Source organism: Fundulus heteroclitus, chromosome 24 (assembly GCF_011125445.2).
Source record: "Fundulus heteroclitus isolate FHET01 chromosome 24, MU-UCD_Fhet_4.1, whole genome shotgun sequence".
Taxonomy (NCBI): domain Eukaryota; kingdom Metazoa; phylum Chordata; class Actinopteri; order Cyprinodontiformes; family Fundulidae; genus Fundulus; species Fundulus heteroclitus.
This window is the reverse complement of record NC_046384.1, coordinates 4,783,768-4,808,915: the sequence shown is the minus strand read 5'-3', so window position 1 is coordinate 4,808,915 and position 25,148 is coordinate 4,783,768. Positions and strand designations below refer to the sequence as shown.

The following is a 25,148-nucleotide window of genomic DNA, read 5'->3' as shown; positions in this document are numbered from 1 at the left end:
TATATATATATATATATATATATATATATATTATATATATATATATATATATAATATATAAATGCAAAATATTTCAGCACATGACTTTCTCAGTACTTGATATTTTTAGAACATAACATCAAAGTATATGGCATTTGACATTTTAAAAGTTTTAAGCCCCCCCTGAACATGAGAAAATCCTCGTTATTCGATGCTGTAGCGCACATATTCCCTAGTTACTGGGGTAAAATAGGGAGTACCAATATGGCGGCTGGTGGCTTCAAAGCGACTCGTTCTAACAGCGGGCTATTAGCACTCCGGTGTATAATATAGCTCAGTGGTTAAGACTGGCACTGTTAGCCCCTCCCCCCCCGACCTTTGACCCTGACCCACCTTGCTGGTGGGCTTGATGTCCCACTGCTCCGACTCCTTGAGCTCGGTGAAGCCGGCCTCCAGGAGGCGCCGTTTGCATTCTTCAACGACTGCAGGACACCACAGAGGAAGCAGAACATCGTCTGTTGTAGTTTTTTTGTTTCAAAATAGCTCAAATGTTGCAGGAAACCAGATAATCTGGTGAAAATCAATGCTTTCTGCACCTTATATGACAATAAAAGACAATAAAAAAGTCCCATAAGCTGCTTATTCTGCATGTGAACCAATCTAAGAGAACGTCTGGATTTGTTTCTTCTAAATCCAGACAACAACGCAACTATTTAAAGCTTTAATTGAGCCGCTTCTGTTTTTAAAGCCAACTCCTGAGAGGGTTAAAGAGCAGAACCACGGGGCTCATTGTGAAATATTGGTTCCATCTTTATCTTATCTTGAGCTCAAAGTCATCCGTGGATCTGGACTCAGGTTCCTGCTGACAGAAGCAACGTCTGTCTGACGACCTGCTCCCCACCGACCGCCGCGAGACTTTAACATTTTATCTCCTAATCTAAAGCGAGATAAGATGTTAGAATCCAAGCAACGACGCACAAATAACTGTGAATTTGACTTGCAATGTAAAAAAAAATCTCCTAAAACGATCCAAAATAAAATGCAAAATCAGAAACGAAAATCCAAACTTTTACACCTTGTTTCAAAATAAGCCTCCATGTCTGCTAATGCCAGGACTGGTAGCTGTTAAAATCTATTCTTTGATTACTTTATTTAACCCTTTACTTGTTTAATTTAGGTTAACCTTTTAAAATCCAGAAATCAATCATCAAACGGTCCGGCTCAGAGAAGCTACAACCCTAAAACGCTGCTGAATAGACATAACAAAGTATGCTAGATACCCAAAAACCCTAAAAACAACAAGAAAGTTCCCCTGAACTTCTGTTTAAAGTCTCCGTGCGATCTGATTGGACAGTTTGACTTCCTGGACGAGGCTCGAGAAGACGAGAAGTCCTCGTCTGAGTTTCATCCGTCATCACTAACGGATGTGGGTCGCTAGAACAGACGCGAAACCTGCCGGCAACGTCTTTTCTTTTCTTTTGGAAAGAAAAACATCTAGTTTGCTTTATTTTAAAAATTAAAATGTGAGAAGCTGTTTAAAGCCTGTCAGCTTGGACAGAAAGACATCAAATGTAGGTTGTAAAAGTAAAAAAACAAGTTGTCAACAGCTCTAGTGTGAGAATAAATCACAATATCATCGGCATAGTGATGCATAGGGACACCAGAAATAGTTTTTCCTAAGTTGCTGACAAACGTAGGAAGTGTGGTGGGGCCTAACGCCGGGCCTTGTGGAACTCCTTTAGGGGCAAATAAAACGATAAGAGGCAACACCACTGGATCGCACACATTGTTTGGAGCCTCCAAGGTAGATAGAAAGCCAACAAATGGATATTTCAGAAAAACGCATCGCAAAAGTTTATGGACTCCAAGCTTTTTAGATAATTTAAAACTTTTAAAAGGTGGCAGAAAACCAGATTGGTGGTCATGCCTGACTGAATCGGGCTGCTTAGGATCTTCTCACTGACCTAAAAGATACGCTTTTGAAACAGGCCAAGATTTATTTAGAGCAGTCCCTCCAGTTTTTCGTGAAATCCAGAAAGGACTGTTAAAGGGTAAATAAGGGCTGAACAATAATTTGATAACAATATAATAAATACCAATCGATAGACGTATATAGATGATAGAAAAAAAAGGGTCAATAAAAAGTTCAATAGAATAACAGTTTTCCTTCTTTTTCCATTCTAGCCTATCATGTAGGTTAATATTACAGTCATTACATCCTCCCAACCAATCACAACACAGACCCAGGAACACTCCGTCACCAAGCTCCGCCCCCTTCAAATAGCACGTTCTTTTTTTTCTTTTTGAAAAACTTGCCATTTTGGTAAAAAGTTGGTTGAATAAAGGGTTGAGTTTGAATTCAGTGTTTATGTGTTCTTTATTTACAAATAGGTCGCTAAGCAACAGCATAAAATGGCCAGGGCTGCACTTAAAATATATGTACTGAATTTGTTGATAATTATCAATATCGATCAATATGATTTCTATTTTATCCATGTTTTTTTTTTTACTATATCACCCAGCCATAGGGTAAATAACCCCCAAAACAACTTTTTCTGTTAATAATCTGTTAACATTGTTGTTTCTATAGTGTTTTCTACACATCCTGGTGATTATTTAGACAATTTACTGCATATTTGTGTCTAAAACCATCAGTGTGGGGCCCCTCCATGTCTTAAACGGCGGTCTAGCCCTGGGGTCTGTTCTTCGTACGTCGCTAACTCAGTTAGCAGGATTTCATTGTTGACGATTTGGCATGATCTTGGATCGTTTGGTTCTTCGAAAGACATCCTGCACTTGTTGTCATAGCAACATGTGCGCCAGCTTAAACCTGCTCCAGAGCAGGCTTATTTCATGTAAACAGCTAGATCACGGCTGTATAAGCGGAGGAGATAGGGAAGTCTGTCGTAGCCATGTCCATTTTTACGACAGCAACCTGTTGCGGAAGGTGCAAGAATAATTTGCAGAGCTTTTTGAATTAATTGCGTATTGCGCAATAGACAGGATCCTTTAGCGCAGCGCAACGGTGTAATTGTAGAGAGATTTTTCTTGGTGGCTGTTATAAACAGACAAGCACATCATTTAACAGTGGCTTTTAAAGAGGAAAAAGTGATGTTGGAGCCATAAATATAAAATATTTAAGTTATTTGTATGATAGTTTGCTTTTTATTTTTATCATATTCATTAAGAAGATTTGTTCGGGCCATTTTATTGTGAAGTTTAGTTTTACTTTGAAAGGCTTGCTTCCTGTCGAGCCGTATATTGTAGTAGAAAAAACTATGGACGGATTATCTAGACACGGAGCAATACAGTTTTACCGTGTAAACTGTGGATGACTTGGAAAAGGAAGATTTTCATTTTTTATGGATAAAGATTTTTTTTTTTGTTAAAATTCCCAGTTTGCACGTTAGTTCCCGTCTCTAAAGAATGACACTGAAATTCGGATCTCTTGACATAACAAATGCCTTTTTAAAATAAAGTGTAATATTAAAGGCTACCATTTTGTAGAATATTCTTGTATTTCACTTTTACTTGTCCCCATGTTCTAGTGGGTCCTGTGGAGGCTCTGACATAAAAGAACAAATAATATCAAATGATTAAAATGCAAAAAAATTCATGCTGTAGAATTTGATAGAAACATCTACCATGGACAGTATTTACGCATTAATTTGTCTGCTGCTTTTTGCCAGTCCTCTCTCCTGGCTTTAACAGACTTTGAGGTGTTTTAATTAATGACTCAAATTCCGCATAACGTTCCATTAAAAACTGGTTCTGCTTGGGAGAAAAACTGTGGGCGTTCTTTGGCCATGCTGAACAGCCAATAGCAGCGTTGCTGATCATTGTTTCTACTATCGATACAATTCCCCTTTTAAACAAACGCATGAACGCACAGTTGTCTCAGATAACTTAATCCAGCCATACTAATCGTAAACAACAGGTGTGTTTGAAGAACCCAATTAGCCGGATCATGATTAGCCGGATGAAATCATCTTGGATGTGTCATTTGATCTCGGATGTTTTAAGCAACGTACGAAGAACGGACCCCTGAAGTTTGCATCAGCGTTGCTATTGGTTCAAATGTTTCTGTGACATCATTTGGAGAAACTGACGCGCCTGATTCTGTCAGCAGCTCTGCCGCTGTGGAGTATAAAAGCAGCTCCGTCTTGTGCCGCCGTGGCCAGCTGAAGCTTGAATGGTGAGTTTTGTAGTTAGCAGTTTATTAGCTTAGCATTCAGTTTGTTTATTTAACATTTACTAGAAGCCCCGCCCCCCGCAGGTTTCCTGAGTATGAGATTGGGCAGAGTAACGCACTTTAATGTTGTGGAGGCCCCGGCTGTCCATACCGTGAGTGTTTAAGGTGTTTTCCAGACCTCAGGGAGGGGATTACTTCCAGCTGAGAGAGTGAAGACGTCTGAGACTGGTTCAGCAATAATGTTTTAGGGGAAAATGTAATGTGGATGAGGCTATATTTGAACATCTAGGGTTGTGCACAGATTACAATCTAAGTAGATGAAGGGCCTTATAACCATTTTCTGGACTCAACTCATTGCTGATGCCTTTCCATTCGCCTTGAGTTAAAATGCAACCTTCTGCTCCAGAGTCAGAAACTGTAAAAACTTATTTTACAGACATAATTTTACCGATAATGATTCTTCTTCAATGTCTCTGGTCAGCAGCATCTGACTGCTACATTTAAATTAGGGCTAGACGTTGATAAAAAATAAATCATATTGATCGATATTGATAATTATCAACAAATTCAAAACCTATATTTTAAGCACAGCCCTGACCATTTTTATGTTTTTTAAATAAAAAACTCAAACACTGAATTCAAACTCAACCCTTTATTCAACTAACTTTTTACCAAAACTGTAAGTTTAAAAAAATTTTATGGGAGGATGTAATGACTGTAGTATTACCCTACATGGCTAGAATGTTTTGTTACTGAAAAGTACAATATAAATAAATAAACTGAAATGTAAATAAGTAAATAAATAAACTTACCTTACCTTAAAACGCAAAAGGAAGGAACTTTTTATTGACCTTCTTTTCTATCAATGATTTATATCTATCGATATATATATATATATATATATATATATATATATATATATATATATATATATATATATATATATATATATATATATATATATAGAGAGAGAGAGAGAATTGTCATCCAGTCCTAATTTAAATAATAGTCAGAAACTGTCTGCCGAATTAGAAAGCAGCTAAAACTAATGACCAAAGTGTAATAATTAAGGCGATCATTGATTAAAAAGGCGCTGGAAACCAAGAGGTGCTTAATTTGAGGCTTTTGTTAACGGGATTCAGTCTGGCGCAGTATGAGGGATTGCTGATTCTCCCACTTTACCATGGTATGGAGACGGCCCTTTGTTGACAAAGTGCAGAAACTCCTTGGCTGCTGCCTGCACCGCTTCTTTGTTCATGACTCGAGTCTGAAAAACACAAAATAAACACACACGGAAGTTCATGAATGGATTAAATCAAAGCAGAAAGCGATCAGCTCCGAGTCTATATCCGCATCAACACCGCGTGAAATTCACTTTTTAGAGTTTAAAAGTACCCGCTGTCACCTATGTGATGTGCACGGTAGATATAAAGTAGATTAAAACGCTAAAAACCAATTTAACCTTTAGGTTAAAAGGAAAACAGACGCGACGTCCGACAAAGAAAAGCCAGGTTAGCTAACCTAGAAAGCAGAGCTAGCTCCACAGACCTAAGTCACTTCGGCTCTCAGGGAGGAAAGAGCTTCTCCAACAAAATGCACAAGCTAAATAATCACTTTATGACGCTTACCAGCATGAATTTACACTTTCAAAGTCTAAACTCCACGGCCCTGACCCAGGAAGGAGGCAGGCAGGGTTTACAGCCACAGGCCGCCAGCGCCACCCGGCGGCCAGGAGGAGCAATTACACCAACCTGGGGATTTCTTCTTTTTACTTTAATTTTATGGCAGATTGCAACCATACCGCCACCTACCATATAGGACTATGTTGCATAAATCATATCTATCTATCTATCTATCTATCTATCTATCTATCTATCTATCTATCTATCTATCTATCTATCTTCTTCACAACCCCATTTATAAGGCAAGAAATCCCACTTATTAAACCTGACAGGAGACACCTGTGAAGTGAAGACCATTCCAGGTGACTACCTCTTGAAGCTCATCAAGAGAATGCCAAGAGTGTGCGAAGCAGTAATCAAAGCAAAAGGGCGGCTACTTTGAAGGACCTAGAATATGAGACATATTTTCAGTTGTTTGACACTTTTTTGTTAAGTATATAATTCCACATGTGCTAATTCATAGTTTTGATGCCTTCAGTGTTTTCTTTATTTTCATAGTCATGAAAATAAAGAAAACTCTTTGAATGAGAAGGTGTGTCCAAACTTTTGGTCTGTGTATATATATATATATATATATATATATATATATATATATATATATATATATATATATATATATATATATATATATATATATATATATAGATATAGATACAGCTCAAAAAAATAAAGGGGACACTTGGAGTTACATTGTGATGTGTAAGTGTTCCCTTTATTTTGAGCACTATCAATATATATATATTATATATATATATATATATATATATATATATATATAATATATATATATATATATATATATATATATATATATATATATATACACACATCCTTATCTTTATATACATGCACACATCTATATCTATATATCTACATATCTACAATGTGGTGATTTCTGCTGCTTTGCTGCTTTTGTCACGCTTAATGTCTCCTTTCATCACACTAACCAACTAACCCTGTGCTTGTGATTCTTCCTCCTTTTGGAATTATGAAATAGCTTTTAATCAAATCAGGGGAACCAATCTGGACAAACCAAAATGTCACCGGTATGACTAGAAGATGAAGTGGGCTTACAAATGTCGAAAGCGGCAAAAATCAGTCGAGAAAAAACAAAATCATTCACATCTATCAGTCATAAAGCTCCCCGAGACTTTCTGGAAACTATATTTTTGGACTGAGGAGATAAAAGCGGGATTTTTTGTGGGAAGGTAAGCGTCCTGCTGCATCTTCTCAGGAGAACTTCATGGTGTTGATAGTAGGACGGTCTGGGCCTTCTTTTGATGGATCCAGCAGAACTTCTGGCCGTTCAGCTCAATAACACACAGTTAATTTAGGAAGGCAGCGACCCATCGCATGAGAACCTTTTAATGGATAAAAAGATAATAGCTTTGCAACGGTCTAGTCAAAGTCCAGACTTGACCTTGTCTCAGATGACGCAGTTTGACGTTAAACCGGCCCTTCATGCTAAATACGGCCGTAAAATGGTGAGTTTTCCCCACATTAATTAACTTTAATCACCGTCCTTGCTTTGTGGAAATGGGTCTTACGGGTATTTCTCACAATAGGAGCAAGTTATCACCAACACTCAGTAATTCCTCTGTAAGCTTTCTGTTTATCCTCAGTTTAAACCTTCCCAGGCAGACGTTTCCCACTCTGTCATCCCAGGAACCGGCCTTATATAGCCCTGAACACCAACAGAGGAGGAGGAGGAGGAGATGTTTACCTCAGCTGTCAGCTTGCATCTTCTCCACGGCTCGGTGAAGAAGCGCAGAGAGTAGAAGCAGCCCCACACGTTCAGACCCTATTAATAGATGTCAGAGCAACAGGCTGCAGGGGAAGTGTTGCACCTCATCAGATCAGAGGGGAACATCTCAAAACGAACCAGAGCTGCTCGGTTTTATGACGAAGCGGCAGCAGCTAAGCTCACAGTCTGCAAATCATCGCATTAAGGTGTTCTTTATTTGATATAAACACCTTTACAGCCAACATTTACACTGCAGGGCACTAAAAGTAAGTCAAATTTGCTTGTAATTAGTGTTTTTTCTTTAATTTGAGCAGCTAAATAAGACTATTTGCCAATGGAATAAGATTTATGCACTTAAAATAAGAACAAATCATCTCCATCATCTTATTTCCAATGCAGGATATCTAATTATCTTATTTTAGGGGTATACATACTGATTCCATTGGCAAATAGTCTTATTTAGTTGCTCAAATCAAGGAAAAATATACTAATTTCAAGAAAATGTTACTTACTTTTAGTGCCCTTTTTGCAGTGTACGTCTAATACGCAACACTGATGGGTATCTAGTGGCCATCTGATTGGGAAGGGGGCATGTTGGAGCATAATCAACCCAACAAATGCATTTTTTTAAAATAAAACTCACAGATTAAAGGAACGAGGGACGGATCAAGACTTTAAAACTGTTCTTGTTTAGCCTTATCGCTCGTTTTGAGGAACACAAGTGAGATAAACGCTGGAGATCTTTGTGCAGGCCGCATTGATCTTTAGACCATCCATGCATCGCTTCATCTGGTCCCACGGGGGAGTTAAACATCGTAAAGGCTGAGTTTTAAAAACTGACACTGATATTTAGATTTATGTGCATCCAGGAGGACGAATTCATGAGATCAAAGTGGGAAAAAAATAAACTGGAAACCAAGAAGCTCCAGAGCGTTTCAGGTCCAACACAACCTTCTCCTTTAATGAGACCTGTTCAGTAACATCTATTTTATGGACTTAATCAGGAAATACTTCAGTGTTTTAATGCATACAATCCAGGGAAATATAGTCATTAGCTTGTATTGCTGTGACTTCTGTTTCACACTGCAGAAAAATCCACCTAATTAATATGGTAACGATGGTGAAAAAATGTGTTTTATTCTGTTTTAATCTATTATATGTGCAGCAATTAGCTACTTGATGACAGCTGAGCTGGGAGCGATGCTTCATGCTGAAATTTTCCTACTTTTTGGCCAAATTTCTGTATTTTATTTGGCAAAGCTGGTGCATTTTGTACGTTCTGTAATCCCTCTGGGTTAAGCTTTTAATGCCTGGTGAGAAAAAATAATACATCTTTGACCAAAAAAAAAAAACGTGACAAAGAAAAGAAGCATTTTGTTTTCATAATAGAAACAAACGAGAGTATAAAGTATATTTATCAACAGGTTCCTACGTAATGCTTTGGTAACGGGGTGAAGGATTCAGAAACGCCTGTGAAGAAATAATGTTTGGTGTTTTATGTTCAAAAGAAATGAATGTAGACGTCAGAGAACATTTTCTCCTCAGGTTCATGTTCTCCATCTCTGATCCACATCATGGATTCCTGTTAAATAAAAGAGACGTGGACAGCAGATCTCTTTTAATATCCGGATGATTTAAAGATTTTTGTGAGAAAACCTTCTAATTCAGGAAGTTAGCGTCGACGTTGACCTGCTGAGCGTAAATATGAGATCTGTGAAGCTATAAGGAGGAGCAACCCTGAGCTCAACACTTGCATTAAGGTTAAATTAATAGATTAGCCACAGCTGCTTAGTGGGAGTCCATGAGGCGTTTGCTGCTGTGGGATTTCAGAGATTTACAGCTGATTTATTTAAATCATCAAACATCAGCACAAAGAAAAGAAGCAGCTGGTGGCTTTGGCCCCAGCCTACCGCAGTCAGAGGTTTCTCCTCACCTTTAAGGTCGCCGTCTGAGCGAGCAGATGTTAGCAGATGTTCCTGTAGGAGGAACTCTGACTGCAGGGATGGTTTTTTTTCCTTTTTAAGGCAGCTCTCCCCTCCGCGGCGCTGCCATTAACAGGCCCAGCCGCCTCTCCATGTGAGGACGACGCAGCCTTTCTGTCCCTGCATCCTCACATTGGTATGTCCTGAGATCACCGAGGCAGAGAGGGGCCACGAGTCTGCTGGAAAAGCTCAAAAAGACGGGATGAGCCATGAAGGGAGGGGATTTAAGCCTTGTTCTGATGCCTGTACAGCTTTAAGTGCAGATAAAAATGTAGTTCTCACCGTTTTCACCGCTTTGAATTAAGTGAGAAATACATTTGTTATCATAAAACAGACACTTCTGAGTGAGTAAAGTGGAACAAGATTCAATTCAAACCCAAATACGAACTAAAGCATGACCGCAAACACAGATTCAAATGAAACATTAATATATGCTGGAATAACGAATAAAAGAAAGCCTAAATATGCATCTTAAAGCAATATTTCACACAATCAAAATCTAATATTCAAATGTTTTGTACGAATGATTTGATATAAGCTGAAAACATTAAAATAATAAGTGAAAATATTGCAAGAGCAACACAAAGTCAGCAAACAGGAGCTGAAATTACTTTGAGACGACCACATCGAGGCTCCAGGTCATCCTGCTTAAATGACTTAAATCACGTCCATCAGTTTATTTTAATGTGTAGTTCAATATTTTTTATCAGTTATGACAACAAGTGGTCATAAGAAAGCACAAAATCCATCTCAAAACATTTGTCTTACACCTTAGTTCCATTTATTTTTGGTTCTGATCTTATTAAGGGTTATGACTCCAATCAAAGTGAAATAACTATTAATTGACTATAAGTGGAAGGCATTATGTACCTGAGTCGTTTCTTTACAGTAAACCATGAGGACAATATGTAAAAGCACTTTAAATCACAGGTTATGATGACATGTTATATGGACTCTCTCTACGAAACATCCCACAGCCGTTTATCAAAACCAGAAAAGTCAGGAATAAAATAAGCAAAACCACACAGGTATAAAAAGGTGTAAAATAACCTGCATCCCAGAAATTATCATCTTCTAATGCTCATTTCACCAATAATCTCCTTTCATGTTCAGTCGGTGACCATAATGGTTCATTTTCCACCATCTAAGAGAGCCGACTGTTTGGAAACGAGGTCATGAGACCCAATAAATCATATCTGTGCTTTCTGTGTCTCTGCTCTGTCTTCTCTAAGCCCCAGTGGGTCGAGGCAGATGACCGTTCACACTGAGCCTGGTTCTGGTTCTGCTGGAGGTTTTCCTTCCTGTTAAAGGGGAGTTTTCCTCTCCACTGTCGCTTCATGCTTGCTCAGTATGAGGGATTGCTGCAAAGCGATCAGCTCCACTGTGGCTCTTTCAGGAGGAGTGAATGCTGCTTGGAGAGACTTGATGCAACCTGCTGGGTTTCCTTAGAGAGGAAACTTTCTGACCAACCTGGAGGATCTGATGGAGTCTGACTTTGGAAAGAGACTTGAGATGACATGTTGTGAATTGGTGCTATATAAATAAAATGAATTGAATATCTACCAGCAGGAGGTTGCTTAAAGGTATTTTGATCAGGGTTTTTTTTTTTATCAAATCTCATTAGAGTTGATGGGCCCAGATCTGAACAACAGTCTGGAGAAACCAAGGAAACGGGAGTGAAACGTTTGGCTTAAGGGAACAAAATTAATGTTGTTGCCCTCCAGAACTCCAACGGTTGCCAAACCGATGGCAACAAGGCGAACATCCGACCCAATCAAGACGTAAAGCAGGGGTGTCAAACATACGGCCCGCGGGCCGGATCCGGCCCGCCGAACAATTTATCCGGCCCGCTGGCTAAATGCATTATCATTATTTAGAAAAAAAAAAAAAAAAAAAAATTTTTTTTTTCCTCCAGTGTCCTGTCTGGCAATGTGGCAATAAGATGCCACAAAGAGCTCATCAGATTTGACTTTCACAAGTGGACAAGATAAAAGGAAGAGAATGATAAAACAATTATTGAAAAAAACATGTACTTCGTTTAATTGAAAATATGCAGTTCCTATATTGTCCACGAGGGGCGCTGTGTTTTAATTAGCAAAATTCAAATCATTTCTTAATTTTTATCTGTTTGATGTATTTTGTCATGTAGGACAGTGTTTTTAAGTTCCAAAAAATGTGAATAAATGTTTTTCAACATTGTACAATCACTGTGATCAGTTCTTATGCATAATGCACAAGTAAATGTTTAACTGAGTAAAAGTATTGTTGAAATTGCACATACTTTTCTTGAAAACGCTGAGGTTATTCATAATATATTGTGTAAAAGTGAAAATAACTTAATATAAAAATCAACAACAAGTCCACTTTTATTAGTTCTATTTAATCTTGCAGTGAGTTTACTCGTGTGGCCCTCTTGAGATCAGATTAAGCTGAATGCGGCCCCTAAACCAAAATGAGTTTGACACCCCTGACGTAAAGCAACAGGTAACATGAAAAAAACACAGCAACAAAGGTACAATCCTTAAACGGACCACAGATATTATAAATCTAATAAACTAGGAGGTAGAAGAAGAGAAAGATGACCAGAAAGTCACTGAAGACGACGAGAACAAAGGTGACGGCGAGGTGCTCACATCCTCCCACGTTGTTCTGAAACATCGACGCCATCTGATGCTTCACCTTCACAGGAGGAGAACCGACAGTAGAGGCAGAAAGGGGGAAAGGAACGAGCGAGGGCTGCTCACAGGGAGGAGGGGGGGGGGGGGGGTGAAACCTGAGGGAGGGGGCAGCTACAAATACCCCGGGCCAGTCCGTTCACCCATCAGTGCTCTGCTCTGCCGCAGCCCCTTCAGGATCTCTGCGTCCTCCAACATGACCTCCTACTCCTCCTCCGCCCAGAGCGCCTCCTCCTACCGCCGCACCTTTGGTCACGGCGCCTACGCCTCGCCCTCCCTCAACCGCTCCTTCCTGGGCCCCAGCGGGGGCGGCGGGGGTCACGTCACCTCCAGGGTGTACGAGGTGACCCGAACCAGCGCCGCGCCCGCCTACCGGGTCTCCTCCGGCCACTACGGCCGGCCGCTGGGGGCCTCCAGGGTCTCGGTGGGACGCTCCTACGCCGGCATGGGGGAGACGCTGGACTTCAGCCTGGCGGACGCCCTCAACCAGGAGTTCCTGACGACGCGCACCAACGAGAAGGCGGAGCTGCAGCACCTGAACGACCGCTTCGCCAGCTACATCGAGAAGGTGCGCTTCCTGGAGCAGCAGAACCAGGCGCTGACGGTGGAGGTGGAGCGCCTGCGGGGGCGGGAGCCCACGCGCGTCGCCGACCTCTACGAGGAGGAGATGAGCGAGCTGAGGAGGCAGGTGGAGATCCTGACCAATCAGAGGTCACGCCTGGAGGTGGAGCGAGACAACCTGGTGGACGACGTGGAGAGGCTCAAGATCAGGTAGGAGGGGCAAAAAGGGGTGTGTGTCGCTTTAAGAGGAGACTGGTTGGAGTCTGTTTGATGCAGGTTGAGTTGGGAATCGTCTGTAGAGCCAGGTTAGGTTTTTTAAAGGCTTTCAGTGTATCTGGATCAGCTCCAGGCTTGAATTTTTAGGTCTCAGGTAATTTCTGCTAAGCTCGGGTCAAAGGGTGTTAAAGTTAGCGACCTTAATTTCTGCTGTGAGAACATTGGAACTAAGATTGGTCTCTTTGTTTAAAGTTAAGATTGTAATCGCTCCTTAGACCTCTGCTTATCAGTCTAAGCTACAACGCTTAATGAAATTGAGATTAAAAACACAAACAGCTCGTTAAGAATGTTTCTCAGTGGTCCGATTAAAAAAACTCCAATTAAAGGGCATCAGACTTGTGCTGTGCACTGCAAAAACGGAACTAAAAATAAGTAAAATGTTCTTAAAATTACTGTCTTTAATTTGAGCAGGTAAATTAAGATGATCTGCCAATGGAATAAGAGTTTTGCACCTAAAATAGGAACAATTCATTTCCATCGTCTTATTTCAAGTGCAGGATGTCTAATTATCTTATTTTAGGAGTCAAAATACTCATTCCATTGGCAAATAATATTATTTACCTGCTCAAATCAAGGATAAATACACTAACTTAAAGAACATTTTACTTATTTTTAGATCCGTTTTTGCAGAGCAAGGGAACTTTTACGCCACACACTGCAAAAATATACCTAAAAATAAGAAAAATTTTCTTCAAATGACACTATTTTTCCTTGATTTGAGCAGGTAAATAGGACTATTTGCCAATGGAATAAGATTTTTGCACTTAAAATAGGAACAATTCATCTCTGTCATCTTATTTCAAGTGCATTATATCTAATTATCTTATTTTAGGGGTCAAAATACTCATTCCATTGGCAGATAATCTTATTTACCTGCTCAAATCAAGGACAAAAAAAACACATTTTAAGAACATTTTACTTAATTATAGATTCGTTTTTGCAGTGTGGTCAAGCGTTTGACAGGATAAGAACAAATGATTCGCTTTGACCTTCATCCCCTCTGAGTCAGTGTGTTGTAGAATCAGCTCTCTCTACAGGTTTTAAACGTCTGCCGACTGAAGTCTCTCCATAACCTCCTTAATAAAACAGCTCCGCCTCAGTCAGATCGGATGGAGAGTGACGGTTAAAGTAAATTTTCCAGTCCTGCCTCAGTTGGATTTAGTTTTGAACTTTGACTAGGCCAATCAAACACATAAATCCGCTTTGGGTGCATGTTCAGGGCGGTTCTCCTGCTGGAGGGTGAACCTCCACCTCAGTCTCAGGTCTTTTTCCACCAGGATGGTCCTGGATCCACCTTCTCATCCACTCAGACTGTAACTACACCAATAATGTAATTACCCTGGGGATGGTGTGTTCAGGGTCAGGTGAATACTTTGTTTTTAACTAATAGTTGTAGTTTTTTCCACCTGAGTTGTGCATCTCTGCAGCTCCTCCATAGTCGGATCAATGCTCTCCTGGTCCAGCCTGTCAGTCCAGGTCCAGACGATGGATCAGAGCTCATGGAGATGTTTTAGAACCTGACCCGGCTTTAAACTGGGACACATTTTAATTGCTGGCCTCTTCAGCCTCCGTGATAATGGTGGTTCTCTAAAGAACCTCTGAGGCCAGAACCAGAACAACTGCAGCTGTACTAAGATTACATACAACTCTGTTTAACAGTTATTTTCTGATAACATCGGTTCCTCTGGGTTTGATCGGATTAAAAGTGGCGGGACAGAGATGCAAAACGAGCTTTTCAGGTTTTATTTACATGTATCCGCTATAAAACTATGCACGGTTTTCTGTTGTTCTATCACATAAAACCATATGAAATACAGGCCTGTTTCTTTTTGTAATATTATATTCCATACAGAAAAGTTTAACGGGTAGAAATACTTTTTTTAAGGTGCTGCAGATAAAAGTTCCAGAAAGAAGCAATTATCTGGAAAAAACTTCACAGCTTAAAGAATAAGTTAAAGTTAATTTCAGATACATGTTGCCTTCAGCTTTATTTTCTATTTGCCAAATCTGATTACACTTATTGCCATCTAAGATCAAATTCTCAAATAAAAAAAGAAATTAACACGTCTAGACGCATAGATCTTGGTGGGGATAAAATCCATTTCTAGTTCTGCGTAGATCTGTGTGCAATAGAGCAAGAAACCGCAGCAGATGCTCATAGAAGGTGGAAACACTGCGGTAAAAACGTTACAAATGTGCCGATTGAAGGTGATAAATGCTGACTTAGTAAGGTGCTCTGACCTTGGCAGGGAATAAAGGCAGAGAAGTGTTGACACACAGTGGAGAGGCGTTTTAACAAGCCTGGTGTCACTGCTGACGCTCAACACATGGATGGAGGAGTGCAGGAATGTGATGAAACAGAAGCTGCTGCATTTAGCCTCCCACGGTGGAGAGCGGCGGCGTTAGCATCTGTTTGCTGTGGTTACGGGAGGTATTTTTAAACTCTGACGCGTAGTCTCGTCTGAAAAGGACTAGTTAAGTCGTTTTGTATCCCTGTGATTACGGAGGGCCGACTCTGACATATTTAAAAATAGATACAGAAAATAATGTTAAATTTATGCAGCAAATAAACAAATGTAAGCAGTTAATATATGATACAGTGAAATGTATATGCATTTATCTGTTTTCATTAGCGTCTTTATTTATCAAGCTTTGTAAAATGTCCTTATTTATTCATTATATGTCAGAAATTTCTACTCAATTTACTAATTACTTGACTTTTAAATGTATTTATTTCTTTGTTTCAATCTTTTCTGTGTTTTATTCTTCTTTTGTAATTTATTCCCCCTATTGATTATTTCCGCCTCTCCTTTTTAAATTTTTTATGCATCAATGAGGAGAGGGCGGGTCTTAAGGGGGATCCTGGTCCCTATTGGCTGGTTAGACTGCATAGCTGAATGCTAGTCACATCAAAGATGGCTGGCCAGGTTATCAGTAAGCTGAAGCATTTAAGAGCTTTAATTAAAAGCAAAGCTGTAGTTCCTGACTCTGTAGTTTGTTGTGTTGGCGCTCAGTTAGCGCCGTACATGGCAGCCGATGTCAACGCCTGTCGTGTCAAGCTAGTTGCGGAAAGTGAGAAAAACTGAGATCTATGAGATTTAAAGGATTTCTCAAGTTAAATCTGTTAGACACCAAGAGCTGAATTATCTAATTAAAGCTAATTAGCATAACGTTCACGCTCTGTTCTTACTCCGTTTTTATATGCTAGGCTTCTGTATGTTAGCAAGTTAGCTTAATTATGCATCAGCTGAGGACTGTGAGCTGTTAAGTGTTCAGCTTTAAACATTTTTCATTTAAATTAAGAGAAAGTGATACAAAAACAGTCCCTACTACAGGTTCTGGCTTTTAATCAAAGGTTTAAGAAACTAGTTACTATAAAAGCTCATGTATTGTTAAATCATAGTTGAAATAAAGTAATGTGTGTTTAGATTTTAAATCTTCAGGCCTGAAACTGCTCTACACTGCAAAAAAGGGAACCAAAAATAGGTAAATTTTTCTATAAAATTAGTGTATTTTCCTTGATTTGAGCAGGTAAATAAGATTATCTGCCAACAGAATAAGATAAAATAAGAACAACTCGTCACCATTATCTTATTTCTTGTGAAGTATATCTAATTATCTTATTTTAGGGGTCAAAATACCCAATCCATTGGCAGATCATCTTATTTGACTGCTGAAATCGAGAACAAATGCACTCATTTCAAGAAAATTGTACTTCATTTTAGTTCAGTTTTTGCAGTGTAGTTCCTAAAGCTGATGTTGTCGACAACAACCAATGCTTTGCTGTCGGATCGGCGACGTTCTCCAGGACATTGGCGATCACTGATGTGTGTCGCTGCCTAAATCGGACCAAAGTTAGTCTTCATCCCGTGTTTATGCTGCACTCGTCTATAAAAGGAGAGGAATATGGCTCCTCTGAGCCATCTCCGGGGATCTGTCCTTTTTCTATCACTCCCTGAAGTTTACCTTATTGGTGCCAGTTTTAAAATGATTCATAACATCGTGAAGTTGCGACCGCATTTATAATAAGCGAGACGTTTATATGAAGCTCAAAGGTTAGAGTAAAGAAAGTCTCAGATCTCTGGAGGGGCTTGGTTCTCTTTTCTCCTTTTTAAAGCCTAGTTTAGGTTTAGTGAATAAAATAAGCACTAATTTGCAGCAGAAATAGGTTATTAGAGAATTTTAGTTTGTCAGTATTTTAATTAAGTTTTTTTTTCCCTTCACTATTTAGTTTGACGTTCAGGACTTTAGAAATAAAAGTAGATTTAACACAGGGAAGGAAACACAAGGCATCATTTATACACTAGGCAACTATATTATTGTTTAATGGTCATTTTTCAGCAGGATTAGTTTCTGTTATTAGTTTTACTTTAAGCATTTAGTTGATGAGCGTCAGTGCTTGGTTCTCTTTTCTCCTTTTTAAAGCCAAGTTTAGGTTTAGTGAATAAAATAAGCACTAATTTGCAGCAGAATTAGGTTATTAGGTAATCTTAGTTTTTTAGTTTTTAATTATACATCTTGATTTTTTTTCCTTCACTGTTTAGTTTAATGTTCAGGACTTTAGAAATAAAAGTAGATTTAACACAGGTAAGGAAACAAGGCATTGTTTATACACAAGACAACTATATCATTGTTTAATGGTCATTTTTCAGCAGGATTAGTTTCTGTTATCAGTTTTACTTTAAGCATTTAGTTGATGAGCGTCAGCCATAAGAAAACCCTGTTTGTGAGGAATGTACGTTAAACAGAACGTGACGCAACCCGACGCAGATATTATTCAGATGAAGTGCCGTCTTTGTATAAATACGAGGGGATTTTCTGTCTCTTGTTCAGATTGCAGGAGGAGATTTTGCAGAAAGAGGAAGCAGAGAACAACCTGGCTGCTTTCAGAGCGGTGAGCCCTGAGCTGAAGCTCCTCAACTCACTTTAGCTCTAAAACAAACCTGGAAGTGCATGTCCAAAAAGCTCACCATAAATCTATTTTTTTGCTTTAATAGGGTTTGGAAACATCTAGTTTTTTTGCAGCATTTAAATGAGAATTTCCTTGTTTAAATGTTATAGTCTGCATTTTTTTTTTTTTTGCTATGCAAAGGCTTTTGGTTTGCTTTCATTAATGGGGGCTCGTCCGGGATCCCTTTCTTTTCCATTTCAGCCCTAAAAATAAGTGGATCGTCATATTAGTCCAACGGTCAGTTGTTAATTTAAACGTATGTGAAAGTTACAGAAAACACACAAGAGTTTCTTTTATGTTTAACATTAAAACATAAACAAAATGAACAGAAAACTGTTTTCTCATTGGCTTTTATTAGCTCTGAATAACCTTTTATAACAAGTCATATAATCTTTTAACTGTGTTTAAGGCTTTAAGGTAAGTTCCTATATTAAACATTTTGTATGATTTCTTCACAGTCAGAAAAATCCCTTTACTTTAGGTTATATTGAATCAAGGAAGGCAGATATATTTTCCCATTTGCAGAATAGAAACAAAGGGAAAATATTACTTTCTCAGGTAAATTCACTATAACTTCACATCTAATCTGCAGGTTTTGGCAAATATTCAGCCTGTTAAGTTATTTTTTCTGCTTAGAGGAAGAATTGCTTTCAGCTGCTTCTTGTTTCCGACTGTTGCAGGATGTGGATGCTGCCACTCTGGCCCGATTGGACCTGGAGAGACGCATTGAGACACTGCAGGAGGAGATCGCCTTCCTGAAGAAGATTCACGAAGAGGTTTCCTCCTCTTCCTCTTTTCCATCTGCCTTGAGATCCTGACTGAACTGAGACTCAATACTCGTCCCAGTCAAACCTGCTGATCTCCGTCAATCAAAAGCTGTAACCCCCTCCTCACTGTCCCCCTGCAGGAGATCCGTGAGCTGCAGAGTCAGATGCAGGAGACTCAGGTCCAGATCCAGATGGACATGTCCAAGCCGGACCTGACGGCGGCGCTGAGAGACATCAGGGCGCAGTACGAAGGCATCGCTGCCAAGAACATTGCAGAGGCTGAAGAGTGGTACAAGTCCAAGGTCAGGCAGAGCCGGTGCTCCTCATCCAGCTTTCTGGCTTAAAAACCAAATAATTTTCTCTCTGAACATAAACCGAGTCTACCACTAGGGGTCAGCAAACACTAAATGAGCTCTAAAGCAGACTGACAAACTAAAATACACAATCTACACTGCAAAAACAGAACTAGAAATAAGTAAAATGTTCTTAAAATTAGTGTATTTGTCCTTGATTTGAGCAGGTAAATAAGATGATTTGCCAATGGAACAAGATTTTTGCACTTCAAATAAGAACAATTCATCTCAATCATCTTATTTCAAGTGCAGGATTATCTAATTATCTTATTTTAGAGGTCAAAATACTCATTCCATTGGCAGATTATATTATTTACCTGTTCAAATCAAGAATAGATACACTAACTTTAAGAACATTTTACTTATTTTTAGATCCCTTTTTGCTGTGTAAATGATAATAGAGGCTGTAAAAGCTATGAGAAAACGTGCTGGAACGCATTAAAACATTGCAGGACTTCCCTCCTCCCCCCCTTTAAGGTTTCAGACCTGAACCAGGCTGTGAGTAAGAACAACGAAGCCCTGAAGCAGGCCCGCCAGGAGACCATGGAGTTCAGACACCAGATCCAGGCCTACACCTGCGAGATTGACTCACTTAAAGGCACAGTACGTAAGACACACGCCTAAACCCTCACCGCTCATTACTGTCTGGAACCTGCAGGTTACTGTCCCAGGAACTACAGGGTACTTTTTAAGAGAAATATTCCCAGAAATTACTGAACATTTGAACCTTTGGGTCACTTCTCTGAGACATATTACCTTCCTACTATCTATAAAAGCTGCAATATGCTCTACTAGAACTTAGAGGTCAGTTCTCCAGAACCACATGTTACTTTATAAGGACCTAAAGGTTACTTTCCTAGAACTTGCAGGATGCTTTCCTTAAACTGACATGGATCTTGTCCACCATAGAATACTTAGTTTGTCATTTTTCTTCTTCTTAGACTAATTTGTTATTTTCTTCCTTTTCATTGCTAATAATTGTGTGTGAGTGTCTGTGTGTTTGCCACTGTCACACCCAAATTTCCCTACTGCAGGACAATAAAGGATTTTGTATCTTATCCCTTAAGCACAGGGTAACTTTCCAGGACAAGTTATTTTCCTAGATCTTGTGGGTTACTGTCCTGAAACTTGCAGGGTTCTTTCCCTGGAAAGCTGACAAGTACCATGCAATCCTGGAAAGTGCTTCTCTGTTACAGTCTCTGAAAAGTTACACAAGAGCTCAGGAAAAGAACTCTGTTAGTCCAAAGAAAATTACCTCCAAGTTCCTGGTAATTATCTTGTACATCAGAGGAGGTAGGCTGTAATTTCAGGGAAGCGTGTACGGTGTTACGTTTTCCCTCCGTCTGTTAAAAATCCAGAATGAGTCCCTGATGAGGCAGATGCGGGACATGGAGGACCGCCACGGACGCGAGGCTGGAGGCTTCCAGGACACCATCGCCAGGCTGGAGGCCGAGATCGCCAACATGAAGGACGAGATGGCCCGTCACCTCCGGGAGTACCAGGACCTGCTGAATGTGAAGATGGCTCTGGATGTGGAGATCGCCACCTACAGGAAGCTGCTGGAAGGGGAGGAGAGCAGGTGATGGGTCAATGATGCAGACTTTTTGGTCCCTTTTTAACTATCTCTGCGGTTCTAACCACTGTTTCCATCCAGGATCACCCTGCCCATGCAAAGCTACTCGACTTTGAGTTTCCGAGGTACGGACTCTGCTTGTAGTCCCTGAAAGCACCACCAGAGGATGCATTCTGTTGACCAGAGATAAAGTTTCACCGCCAAATTACAAACTTGGTGATTTCCATCCTGAAATGTTGTGTTTTGTTGAATCAGAGGCCAACCCAGACCACCAGCAGCGCTCCTCTGAGCTCCACTCAAAGAAGACGGTCCTGATCAAGACTATCGAGACCCGAGACGGAGAGGTGAAACTTTTATTCTGCTAATCCGACATTTCTCCCCTTAACCGTAGTCAGGAAGCATTTACATTAAATCTGAACAGCTTTAAGGAAACAGAAAAATGGTTAACAGTTTATTTTATGCTGGTTTTAATGGGCCACGTCCCTTTATATTCAGATTATTTTAGGTATTTCTGTTTTATTCTCATTCTTTATCCTCAGTGTAGTCAAATCACTTCAAATTTATTTGTATAGCACAAGTGAACACAAACACAGATTTTTTATTGTGAGCCAACATATAAAAGGACTAAAGGGCAAGTCTGGGATCAAAGTATATGTATATATTTTTGATTAATTCACTTGATTTTATTCTATAATATTGTATTGGGATGAGAAGAATGTAGTGACAGAGCTAAATGTTCCTATAAATAAAAACCAGCAAAAGCCACGGTCAGGGGAAAAATGTAGGACACCCAACGAAAGTCTTTGCTCTTTAACATATTTAGACACACGGATGCTTATTTTTAGTTAAAACATGCACAGGTCTGACTGTCTGAGGAAGTTTACCCTGAAAAAAGTCCTTCAGTACTTGCGTGCTGTGTTGCGCCGCTCTTTATGTTAACATTAATCTCTGTTAAATCAGAAAGAGACAGAATGGGACTGGCCGAGAAAAGGAGATGGAAAGCTGTGGTCTAGTCAAAGTCCAGATCTTCATCCCACTGAGATGCTGTGGGGTGACCTTAAATGCTGGAAGCCCCTCAAACACCCCACAGCTGAAACTAAAATGAAACGTTTATGTCTCTAAATCCTTTTCCTGATTAAAAAAACTGTTTAATTCCCAGCATAATCGATGGGTTTAATCTCCCCTGTTTGGGCTAATGGTCTGTATCGATCAGCCTCCAGATGTTGATTTTCAGTTAATTCTGCTCTAAATCTATAAAATCCAGTCAACCTTTCGCCCTCTGATTCTTGTGAAGGGGACACGTTTAAAATACCGGGGTAATGACGTCATCTGTCACAGGTTTTGCCCTCTGGAGTCAACAGCCCAGCGCTCGCAGCAACAGGTGCCAGAGAAACGTCCGTTCCCACCCACCCGGGAAGCACGGCGCTCCCAGGAGGAAGACGCGTCCCCGACGTGTTGAAAAGCGCTCCGTCTTTTACTCACCGCATGCCTTCCTGTTGAAACAGGCTCCTTCTGCTGTGTAATGACTCCCCAGGGTGGAAAAGAAAAGGTTGATTCATAGAGTCGATATGTTCAAATAACATTCAGTTCGCTTAGATTTTAAGCTTTTTGTGTCAATGAAGTATGAAGTATTTCTTTTATTTTTCACGTCGACGGACCTTTTAATCCCCAGAAATGATCCAGAGAGTATTTTCTTTTCTTGGCATTGAGCTGCATAAAGATTGCAGAGTGGCTCGGTCTCTTCTTCCATCGCTTATAGTCTCAGCTGTCGTTGGCTAAGTCTACCTTTACCATCGCCATCCATCCGGGCTTTCCTGGTTTTCAGTCTTCATATCATGCCTTCCTTTTAAACCAGCATCCAACAAAGCAGCTTCATCTCATGCTGTGTTTGCCAACGCTTCATTATTCTGGGACAGGTTCAGCTCCGTAAAGGGCAACGGGTTGCAGCACAAATCAATTCAATTCAATTTTATTTATATAGCACCAATTCATAAAATATATCATCTCAAGGCTCTTTACAAAGTCAAATTCAATCATATTATACAGATTGGGTCAGATTATACAGATTGGGTCAGATTATACAGATTTCCTATATAAAGGGAACCAGTTGATTGCATCAAAGTCCCGACAAGCAGCATTCACTCCTGGGGAACCGTAGAGCTACAGGGAGAGTCGTCTGCATTGTACATGGCTTTGCTGCAATCCCTCATACTGAGCAAGCATGAAGCGACAGTGGGAAGAAAAACTCCCCATTAACGGGAAGGAAAAACCTCCAGCAGAACTGGGCTCAGTATGAACGGTCATCTGCCTCGACCGACTGGGGTTACAGAAGACAGAGCAGAGACACAACAAGAGAGACAAAAAAGCACAGAAGCACACATTGATCTAGTAATCTGTTCTACATTAGATGGTAGTAGCGGGTGAGCCGTCTTCTCTGGATGATGTCACAGTTAACAGAACGCCAGACCAGGTGTACCTACTATGAAGAAGAAAGAGAGAACAAAAAAAGTTAAAAGCTGAAACGACAACAAGCAATGCAAAACTGGAGAACAGTAGAACTCAGTAGAGTGAGAAAAATAGGCCCTGATGTCCTCCTAAGCCTAAGCCTATAGCAGCATAACTGTTGTCGCATTGAGGTCTTTTTGATGCACATCTCTCCAGAAGTTTTAATTTTAGCCATGTGGTGTTGACCCCTTCATGGACATTAGCAAAGCTGTTTCCAGTTCCCCCTTTAGTTCCTTTCCAACAATGTCAAAGTGACTAGAGGTAGAACACGTTCCAGTTGCCTTGTTTTCATCATGGCGAAGGTAAGGCTGTCTGGGAACAAAATGCAGTGAAATAACAGGCAGGAAAAGTCCCAACTTCCGGTGACCAGGAAGCGATCGGGTAGCAGGTAACGTGGAGAAAAGAGCAGGAGCAAAGGAGAGACCAGTAGGATCTGACAAAGGAGAGACTAAACAGGGAGACTTAAGGGAGGGAGAGGTGACTGCTTGGGTAGAGAACATGTGGGGAAGAGCAGGAGGCTGAATAAAAGTAGCGGGGAAACTGGAAAATTACATTACTGAAAAGTCCAACAGGGACAAAACGAGGCAAGAGAGAGACCAGAAGAATAAAACTGAAGGCGAATGAATCACAGCCTATGGGAAAAATACAGATTCTCTGAATGAAACAGGAACTGAGACCTTCTCCACCCAGGTTGATAATAAACATGGAGCCACAGCTCCAGTTAACTGGACCATAGCATAAATCCTGGAATATAGCGTTCAGGGAGGGAAGCTGGATATAGAAATGAGCAAACATTACAATAACATAATAACCAAGACTAGGACGCTGAATCAGTGGTTCCCACTGGTCCTCACAGCCTGCAGGTTTTAGACACGTCTCTGCTCCTGAACAGCTGACTCATCAATCACCCACTCATACATCAGCAGGGAATCAACTCAGATATACAGGACTGTGGACCCCAGGCACCAGGGCTGGGGACCGCCACGCTTATAATAGAAGAAAGTTCAGACCCAAATCAAAACACTAAACCAGAACTAAAGTCCACACAGTCATGAAAGCTGTTGCTATGTTGATCTGAGGTCCATTTTCCTGCAGTTAGACTTTATTTTTGTGGTAAACGCCCATTACTGGTAAGTACAGAATCGTCTGCATAAAGGAGCACACAGGGAGGTTTATAGAGCCTGACCTTCTACGTTTCCATGAAAACAACCGACTGCAGAGGGGAAACTGTTGAAGCACTTTTAAATCTTCTAGCTGAGCTCATTTCTGATCCAATAAAAACTCTTCTGAAGATGCAAAATTGAACTTTAGCCCTGGAGAACTGATAATATGCTCATTCCTACCGCTCCATCTTCCTGAAAATCACCTTTCCCCACCGTCTGCTGGTGGACCAAACCAGATGGGTCCTTCCTGGTGCTGAACTTGTGCAGCTAGCAAAGCACTAGCTGGTGTTGCTCCTGACTTGTGTTTCTGCCCCTGACTTGTGTTTCTGCCCCTGACTTGTGTTTCTGCTCCTGACTTGTGTTTCTGCTCCTGACTTGTGTTTCTGCCCCCAGGTGGTCAGCGAGTCGACGCAGCAACAGCAGGACATCATGTGAGGACCCGCTGGAGACGAGAAGGCGCTCCCCAGCAGCCGTCTGAAATTACTGAAACAAAAGATGTGCAAATAAAACGAAAACAAAAAACAGACTTTCTGCCGCAGACTGATTTCATCTGAAGGTTGATGGATTCATTTGTCTTTACTCACCCATGTTTGCGACGGATTGCTGACGCCTTTCTGACAGATGATGTGTTTAATGAGTCACCGCAGCTGTTCAGCAGTTTATCGCAAATATCACAGAAACTTTCTCCACATTCAGCCGTCTCTGCATCTCATTATTGGCTAGATTTCACCCAGCATGTTGTGTT

The 25,148-nt window shown here is 40.3% G+C and overlaps 2 protein-coding genes across 5 annotated transcripts in view; one reads left to right on the top strand and one right to left on the bottom strand.

The window, feature by feature from the left end:
- Nucleotides 1-7,680, bottom strand: part of LOC105916429 (aspartyl aminopeptidase) — an 18,958-nt gene extending 11,278 nt beyond the window's left edge. The window contains exons 1-3 of one of the 4 annotated variants that reach the window (XM_036127952.1): nt 7,577-7,680; nt 5,354-5,438; nt 373-461 (exon numbers count right to left, since the gene is read on the bottom strand). In XM_036127952.1, coding sequence (XP_035983845.1) covers nt 373-461; nt 5,354-5,429 — 165 coding nt within the window. In that variant the 5' untranslated portion in view covers nt 5,430-5,438; nt 7,577-7,680. Of the gene's footprint in view, nt 1-372; nt 462-5,353; nt 5,439-5,546; nt 5,926-7,576 lie in introns of those variants that run through there. The other 3 variants (XM_012850953.3, XM_021309690.2, XM_036127951.1) reach the window with 3 other exon arrangements.
- A 4,713-nt stretch (nt 7,681-12,393) lies between these two features.
- Nucleotides 12,394-24,929, top strand: desmb (desmin b). The gene is made up of 9 exons (XM_012850951.3): nt 12,394-13,025; nt 17,925-17,985; nt 18,723-18,818; nt 18,950-19,111; nt 19,640-19,765; nt 20,521-20,741; nt 20,817-20,860; nt 20,991-21,079; nt 24,797-24,929. Exons 1-9 carry the CDS (start codon nt 12,451-12,453, stop codon nt 24,836-24,838), a joined length of 1,416 nt encoding a protein of 471 aa, XP_012706405.1. The 5' UTR covers nt 12,394-12,450; the 3' UTR covers nt 24,839-24,929.
- The last annotated feature ends 219 nt before the right edge of the window (nt 24,930-25,148 follow it).